Source organism: Nicotiana tomentosiformis, chromosome 7 (genome assembly GCF_000390325.3).
Source record: "Nicotiana tomentosiformis chromosome 7, ASM39032v3, whole genome shotgun sequence".
NCBI lineage: Eukaryota > Viridiplantae > Streptophyta > Magnoliopsida > Solanales > Solanaceae > Nicotiana > Nicotiana tomentosiformis.
This window is the reverse complement of record NC_090818.1, coordinates 105441128-105450117: the sequence shown is the minus strand read 5'-3', so window position 1 is coordinate 105450117 and position 8990 is coordinate 105441128. Positions and strand designations below refer to the sequence as shown.

At 42.9% G+C, this 8990-nt stretch overlaps 1 protein-coding gene across 1 annotated transcript; it reads left to right on the top strand.

Moving 5' to 3' along the window:
- The first annotated feature begins 263 nt into the window (after positions 1-263).
- LOC138896139 (uncharacterized) lies at positions 264-7078 on the top strand. Its single transcript, XM_070180922.1, has 3 exons — positions 264-1225; positions 1668-2032; positions 6693-7078. Exons 1-3 carry the CDS (start codon positions 264-266, stop codon positions 7076-7078), a joined length of 1713 nt encoding a protein of 570 aa, XP_070037023.1.
- Positions 7079-8990: the final 1912 nt, after the last annotated feature.

Here is an 8990-nt window from a genome sequence, read left to right as displayed (position 1 = left end):
CTTATGGGTTCAGCAGGACAATCGACGCTGCGCCACTTACGTGGTATGAGTTCTCAGTTCTCTTCTTGGAGAAGGTTGTTCCACAGACCCATAGTTAGGAGTTGTGTAGGCAGTTTGAGCAGCTACACTATAAGCGCATGTCCGTGACCCAGTATGGGATGAGATTTTCAAAGTTCGATCGTCATGCGATCTAATTAGTTTCCACGGAGAGGGAGAGGATTAAGAGGTTCATTGATGGCCTCAACTATAGACTGCACTTCGTCATGACTCGGGAGATTGCTTTAGGTGCTAGGTTCGATAAGGTGGTTGATATTGCTACGCGATTAGAGCAGGTCCATAGTAAGGAGCGTGAGGAGAGGGAGGTTAAGAGGCCTCGTGGTTCGGTTTGTTTTAGTGGTGTTTCTTCCAAAGGGCAGTCCCATCATAGTAGGGGTCGTCCTTATAGGATCGCTCAGATTGCTCATCCGGTTCATCATGGTGCATCAGCTAGCCATGTTTCATATAGTGCTTGTCCGGGTCAGTCATCTCTCAATGCCCTCCCAGCTCAGAGTTCATCTCGTGCTCCATCAGTTCAGGGTTCATCTGTGCCAGGTCCTACTAGTATTTATCTTAGTTCTCGGGGTCCAATTCAGTACCCGCTGCAATTGTCGGAGCGGGGATACTTCGAGTGTAGATATTTTGGTCATGTGAAGAGGTATTGTCCCCATCTTTTGGGAGGTCTAGTTCAACAGAGGAGTCAAACTATGACTTCCGCACCATTTACTTCACCACCCACTCATCCAACTCGGGGTAGGGCTCAGGCAGCTAGAGGTCACCCTAGAGGGGGAGGCCGATCAGGTAGATCTCAAGCTCAATGCTATGCTTTCCCTTCCAGGCTAGAGGTCATTGCTTTAGACGCAGTGATCACAGGTATTGTCTCAGTAAGAAACAAGGATGCTTCCATATTATTTGACCTTGGTTCCACTTATTTATACGTATTATCATATTTTGCTTGTTATTTGGATGTGCCTCATGAGTCCTTAGTTTTTCCTGTTCACGTATCTATGCCGGTGGGCGATTCTGTTAATATGCACCATGTGTGTCGGTCGTGTGTGGTGACCATTGGGGGATTGGAGATGAGAGTTGATATCTTATTGCTGAGTATGGTTGATTTTGACGTGATTCTGGGCATGGATTGGTTGTCCCCATGTCGTGCAATTATGGATTGTCACACTAAGACCGTGCCGTTAGTGATGCCGTGGTTACCTAGGATCGAGTGGAGAGGTTCTCTAGACTATGTTCCCAGTAGGGTGATTTCATATCTAAAGGACCAACAGATGGTTGGGAATGGGTGTTTTTCATATTTTGCTTTTGTGAGAGATGTTGGTGCTGATACTCCTACCATTGATTCTGTTTGGTAGTGCGGGACTTTTTAGATGTGTTTCCTGCAGACTTGCCGGGCATGCCACCTGACAGGGACATTAATTTTTGTATTAACTTATAGCCGGGCACATAACCCATTTCTATTCCTCCGTATCGTATGGCACCAGCAGAGTTGAAGGATTGAAAGATCAGCTTTAGTAGTTTCTTGATAAGGGGTTCATTCGGCCTAGTGTGTCGCCTTGGTGTGCATCGATTCTATTTATGAAGAAGAAGGATGGTACTATGTGGATGTGCATTGACTATAGACAGCTGAACAAAGTTATTAATAAGAACAAGTATCCTTTGCCGCACATTGATGACTTATTTGACCAGCTTCAGGGAGCTAGAGTTTCTCTAAGATTGATTCGGGACTTGGATATTCTGAAGACGACATTCAGGACATACTATGATCACTATGAGTTCCTTGTAATGTCTTTTGGGCTGACCAACACCCCAGCAACATTCACGCATCTGATGAACAGTGTGTTCCAGCCATATCTTGATTCATTTGTCATAGTATTTGTTGATGATATCCTGGTGTACTCATGTATCCAAGAGGAGCATACACAACATTTGAGGATTGTGCTACAGACGTTGAAGGAGAAGAAACTTTATGCTAAGTTCTCCAAGTGTGAGTTTTGGCTCAGTTCGTTGGCGTTCGTGGGGTACACAGTGTCCAGTGAGGGGACCAATGTGGATCCGAAGAAGATTAAGGCAGTTCAGAGTTGAAGCAGACCATCTTCAGCTACTGAGATTCGGAGTTTTCTTGGCTTGGTCGGATATTATCATCACTTCGTGGAGGGTTTCTCGTCCATTGCAGTGCCTTTGACCAGGTTGACCCAAAAGGGTTCTCCATTCAGATGATCCGATGAGTGTGATGAGATATTTCAGAAGCTCAAGACTACCTTGACCACACCTCAAGTTTTATTTTTGCCTTCAGCATCAGGTTCTTATATAGTGTATTGTGACACTTCTCGGATTGGTATTGGGTTTGCTTTACTGTAGGAGGGTAGAGTGATTGCTTATGCTTCACGCTAGTTGAAGCCTCATGAGAAGAACTACCCCGTTCATGATATGGAGTTGGCATCCATCATTCATGCATTGAAGATTTGGAGGCATTATCTCAATTGTGTGTCTTGTGATGTATTTACAGATCATCAGAGTCTGCAGCACTTATTTAAACAAAAGGATCTAAATTTGAGGCAGCGGAGATGGTTGGAGTTGTTAAAAGACTATGATATTACCATTTTGTATCATCCCGGGAAGGCCAATGTAGTGGCTGATGCCTTGAGTAGGAAGGCAGTGAGCATGGGTAGCCTTGCCTATACTCATGTTGGTGAGAGACCACTTGCATCAGATGATCAGGCCTTGGCCAATCAGTTCATGAGGTTAGATATTTTGGAGCCTAGTCGGGTTCTAACTTGTGTGATTTCTCGGTCTTCCTTATATGATCGCATCAGAGAGTGTAAGTATAACGACCCCCATTTGCTTGTCCTTAAGGACATGGTTCAGCATGGTGATGCCAAGGAGGTTTCCATTGGGGATGATGGGGTGTTGCGGATGCAAGGTTGAATTTGTGTGCGTAATGTAGATGGGCTACGTAAGTTGATTCTTGAGGAGGCCTACTATTTACGGTATTGCATTCATCCGGGTGACGCGAAGACGTATCAGGACTTTAGGCAGCACTATTGGTGGAGGAGAATGAAGAAAAACATAGTAGAGTTTGTAGTTCGGTGCTTGGATTGTCAGCAGGTGAAGTATGAGCATCAGAGGCCGGGCAATTTTCTTCAACGGCTTGAAATTCTTGAGTGGAAATAGGAGCGTGTCATCATGGACTTCGTAGTTGGGCTCCCACGGACTTTGAAGAAATTTGATCCTATTTGGGTGATTGTGGACCGGTTGACTAAGTCCACACATTTCATTCCAGTTGGGACTACCTTTTCTATGGAGTGGTTGGCTGAGATCTATATCTACGAGATTGTTCGCCTTCACGGTGTCCCGGTGTCCATTATTTCAGATCGGGGCATACAGTTCACATCGAAATTTTTTGAGTGCAATGTAGTGAGAGTTAAGCACATGGGTTGAGTTGAGTACAACATTCCACCCTCAGACGAACGGATAGTCTGAGTGCACCATTCAGATATTGGAGGATATGCTACATGCGTGTGTCATGGATTTCAGGGTTTCTTGGGATCAGTTTATGCTGCTTGTAGAGTTTGCCTACAATAACAGCTAACAATCGACTATTTAGATGGCTCTGTATGAGGCCTTGTATGGGAGGCGGTGTCGGTCTTCGGTTGGTTGGTTTGAGTAGGGTGAGGGTAGACTATTTGGTACTGACTTGGTTCAGGATGCTTTGGAAAATGTTAAGTTGATTCAGGATCGGTTTTGCACGGCACAATCTAGACAGAAGAGTTACGCTGATCGAAAGGTTCGTGATGTTGCCTACATGGTGGGAGAGAGGTATTACTCAGAGTTTCACCCATGAAGGGTGTTATGAGGTTCGGGAAGAAATGCAAGTTGAGCCCTCGGTATAATGGCCCTTTTGAGGTGCTTGAGAGGATTGGAGATGTGGCTTACAAGCTTGCATTGCCACCTAGTCAGTCGAGTGCTCATCCTGTGTTTCATGTTTTCGTGCTTTGAAAGTACTTCGGTGATTCATCTCATGTTTTGGACTTCAACACAGTTCATTTAAATGGGGATTTGACTTATGATGTGGAGCCGGTGGACATTTTGGATCTGAAGGTTCAAAAGTTGAGGTCAAAGAATATAGCTTCAGTGAAGGTGCACTAAAGAAGGTCAGTCTGTCAAGGAGGCTATTTGGCATACCGAGCAGGATAGGCAGAGCTGCTATCCACACCAATTTGAGACTTTATGTATGATTCTAGACTCGTTCGAAGAGGAACGCTTGTTTAAGAGGGGAGAATGTAATGACCCGGCCGGTCATTTTGAGTATTACCACTCCGTTCCCCCATTTATTACTTATTCTTTGTTCGTCTGTTGCTATGTGACTTGCCGGGGTGGTTGGTTTGGTTCTGGGGATGTTCTGGAATGAATTGGGACACTTAATCCCAAGGTTGGAAGCCTAGGTTGAAAGTGTTGACCAGATGTTAACTGATGTGTAAATGACACCGGAATGGAGTTTTGATGGTTCTGATAACTCCGTATGGTTATTTTGGACATAGGAGTGTGTCTGGATATTGATTTGGAGGTCCGTAGGTGATTGTGTCTTGAATTGGCGAAAGTTGGAGTTTGGAGAGTTAAGAAGTTTGACGGAGAGTTGACTTTGTTGTTACCGGGCTCGGATTTTGGTTTCGAAAGTTGTAATAGGTCCATCGTGTCATTTATGGCTTGTGTGCAAAATTTTAAGTCAATCGGAGGTCCATTAAATTCATTAGGCTTGAATTGGGGTGTGATTCATGTTTTGGTGTTGTTTGATGTGATTTGAGGCCTCGACTAAGTTCATATGATGTTTTAGGATGTGTTGGTATGTTTGGATGGGGTCCCAAGGACCTCAGGTGAGATTCAGATTGATCACGGATTGAATTTGGCCTTGTTGAAATGCAGAAATTCTGATGTTTTGTTTCCTTGTTGGCTTTCGCGAGAGAGATCTCGCATTCGCGAAGGTTATCTGGGAGTAAGGTGAAGTTTGTTCATCGCGTTCACGAAGAAGGCCACGCGTTCCCGAAGGTATATGGAGTTCGTTCATCATCATCGCCAGGGTGTGATCGCGTTCGCGTAGAAGGTTGAGCCAGGTTGGGCACCAGGCTTGTAAGCCTTCGCATTCGCGGGAGAGGGATCACATTTGCGTAGCCTTGGTTCAGTGTTCATTGTGTTCGCAAAGGGACACATTTTTCATATTTTGAGCTAGAGACCTCGGTTTTGGGAGATTCTTGAAGAGATTTTCAAGGAGTTGATTAGGGTAAGTGATTCTAATTCGGATTTGGTTATTATACATGAATCTATCATTGTTTTTACCATTTAATTAGTGTTTTGGGTTGAAAACTTGGGAAAAATTTGTGAAACTTCATAGATTATAATTTGAGGATTTGAAGGTCGATTTGAGATTGGAATTGAGTAGTTTTGGTATGGTTGGACTCGTGATTGAACGGGTGTTAAGAATTTATAAATTTTGTCGGATTACGAGACGTGGGCCCGGGGTTGACTTTTTGACTGTGGTTAAAGAACTTAGCCTTTATCGTATGAAATCGGAGGCTGATTCGCAAGGAATTGGGACACTAAATCTTGTATTGATTGCATTAAGCTGTTTGTGGCTAGATTCGGGTCGCTCGGAGGCTGATTCGCAAGGAAAGGGCTTGTTGGAGTAGGGATTTTTGCGGTTTGAGGTAGTAACACTTCTAAAATTGCTTCTGAGGGTATGAATCCATGAGATACGCGTAATGTGGTTGGTATTAAGGTGACGCACATGCTAGGTGACGAGTGTGTTGGCGTGCACTGTGGTAATTGTGACTCGGTTGTTTCCGTGATACCGTGTAGTTGTCAAACCTTATTGTTATTCATGTAATCCCTACGTGTTACAATATTGAGCTGCAATCCATGTTAGAAATCATGTATAGACTATATGCTTATTCTGTTGGGACCCGCTGAGGTCATTTCTGTAACTACAATGTTATACTCAGTCAGATTCATCATTTATATATTGTATCTCAGTCTCTATTGTCATTTATTGTTACATCATGTTATCATTGTTTGGGCTGATTGGCATGATTTGTGAGGCCAAGAGACTAGAGAGATCGATGACTGAGTTGGGGCTTGAGGGTCGCATTGTGAGTGATACTGATGGGATCGGGTTGTGCACTACAGCCGGTTTTATTGATTCATGATTGGATCGGGTTGAACGCTGCAACAAGTATTATTGATTTATGATTGGATCGGGCTACATGCCGCAACTGGTTTTATTAGCACTTGGGCAGGATCCGCCCTTCCGGAGTCTGACATACCAGCAGTGAGCGAAGGAACCGTACATGGCTGAGTGATTGCGTGGGATGTGTAAGAGTTGTGACAGTCATATTGAGTACTCTGAGAGTGTGAGTACCTGAGTTATCACAGTAATGTATTGCACGCGACATGCACATATGACATGTAGATATAGAGATATAACATTCCTCATATCAGTCATACTTGGCATCTTTTATCAGTGTTGAGCTTAGACTATTAAACTTGAAAGCATGTCTACATTTCTGTACTGTGTACAAACTGGTTATGAGATTTCTCTAACTTATTGCTATCATTTCAATGATGATTGTATGAGGGCTTTTGAACAATTGTAGCTCAAGTTGACAACTACTCCTATCTTACCGCTTCAAATCGGTGTTTGTCATTTGAGCTCATGTGTGATGCAAGTGATGTAATGGATGGGGCTGTTTTGCAGCAACGTATCAATAAGGTCTTTCATCCAGTTTACTATGCTAGTAAGACCATGAGTAGTGACCAAGTCAATTATACTATTACAGAGAAAGAGCTCTTTCCTATTGTGTTTGCAATTGAGAAGTTCCACCCGTACTTGATAGGTGCCAAAGTTATTGTCCACACGGATCATGCATTGCTTTGCTATCTTATAAGCAAAAAGGAATCTAATGCTCGGTTGATGATATGGGTGCTCTTGTTGCAAGAATTTCATATCGATATTCAAGATATGAAAGGTAGTGAAAACTAAGTGGCAGACCACTTGTCTCGTTTGGAGGAGGATGAGAGACCACATGATGGCCTTGAAATCAATGACTCTTTACCTGATGAGCGACTTTTGGCACTATCAATGAAAGAGGTTCCATGGTTTTCGGACTTGGCAAATTGTCTTGTGAGTGGTATCATTTCAGATGATTTCTCTTCAAGCCAAAGAAAGAAGCTCAAAAGAGATTGTGAAGATTACTATTGGGATGAGCCATACCTTTTATAGATTTGTACGGATGGGGTGATTATAAGGTGTGTACCGGAAGAAGAGCAAGGTGATATTCTTGGTGCTTGTCATTCTTCGCCATATGGTGGTCATCATGGTGGAGCAAGAACGGCGGCCAAAGTTCTAAGTTGTGGTTTCTATTGGACTATTATTTACAAAAATGCAAATGACTTAGTGAAAAGATGTGATGAATATCAACGAGCTGGTAGAATTTCAAAGAAAAATGAGATGCCTATCACAACCATCTTGGAGATTGATATTTATGATTTTTGGGGTATTGACTTTATGGGTCCTTTTGTGAGTTCTTGTGGAAACACTTACATTTTTGTTGCAGTTGATTATGTGTCCAAATGGGTTGAGGTCGTCACCTAACCTAGCAATGAGGCTAGAAGTTTAGTGGCTTTCTTGAAGAAGAATATTTTTACAAGATTTGCAGTTAATATTTTTGCAACAAGGCTTTCGACACTTTACTTATCAAGTATGGTGTTACTCACAAGATCACGACTCCATATTATCTACAAGCTAGTGGTCAAGTGGAAGTCTCCAACAAGGAGATAAAGAGTATCTTGTCTAAGATGTAGAATGCAAATCAGGCGGATTGGTACAAGAAGCTTGATGATGTGTTATGGGCATATAAGACTGCTTAAAAAACACCTATCGGAATGTCTCCATACCGGTTAGTGTTCGGGAAAGCTTGTCATCTTCCGGTGGAACTAGAGCACAAGGAAATGTGGGCATTGAAGAAATTGAATCTTGATTGGGATGTACCACTCTACTTCTGGTGCCATGTGTATGAGAGTTCATCCTTGTACAAAGCAGGATGAAATATCTTCATGACAAGTATATTTGGAACAAATATTTCAAGGCCGGTGATCTAGTGCTGTAGTTTAACTCAAGTTTGAGGATGTTTACCGGGAAGCTTAAGTCCAAGTGGAGTGGTCCGTTTGACAATGTTGGTGTAACACCCTTCGGTGCATTGAATTTGAAGACAAGAACAATGAAATATTCCGAGTCAATGGTCATGGGTGAAGCACTACTTGGGAAACGTTGGAAAGAGCCACGTGGTGGCGGTTATTTACTTCACTTGATGATGTTATGACATTGCGTCGTGTCGCAACGTTAAATAAGGTGCTTCTTGGGAGGCAACCCAAGTTGTCTTCCTTTTTCTTTTTGTAGTTAGATGTTCTTTATTGTTTTCTTAACTTGATTTAAAGTGTGATATAGGGATGAGTGTTAGATGAAAGAATGGTGGACAACGTTGTGTAAGTGAAGCAGAAAATGCGGACCGCACTTTTCCATTGTGCGGCCGCAGAATAAATGTTGCCACGGCAGAAGACCATGTGCGGCTGCAGATTTTATCTACGAACCGCACTTCCTAGAGCCAATTTAGATGCCAAATGATAGGGTCTTTGAACTCTTTCCCTATCAATGCGGGACAATTATGCGACCTTAGGGAATATTGTGCGACCGCAGTGAAAATTGTGCGAACCGCACATGTGTAACAGATTACTGAAGGCCAGGTAGAAGAGTGTGGCCCGCATTTGAAATTGTGTGGCTGCACACGACTTTTTACCCCCTCAAAGTCTTTGAGTATAAATAGAAATTTAAGCCTCATTTTATACTTTTCACACTTTTGAGAAATTAATTATTCTCTGAGAGTCTACATGAGGAT

Excerpts from the sequence above, each read along its gene's own strand:
- LOC138896139 (XM_070180922.1), top strand. The coding sequence starts at position 264 with ATGACTCGGGAGATTGCTTTAGGTGCTAGGTTCGATAAGGTGGTTGAT. Across the intron at positions 1,226-1,667 it reads TGTCACACTAAGACCGTGCC|ACAGCTGAACAAAGTTATTA; the intron begins GTTAGTGATGCC and ends CATTGACTATAG. Across the intron at positions 2,033-6,692 it reads TTATGCTAAGTTCTCCAAGT|CTCAAGTTGACAACTACTCC; the intron begins GTGAGTTTTGGC and ends GAACAATTGTAG.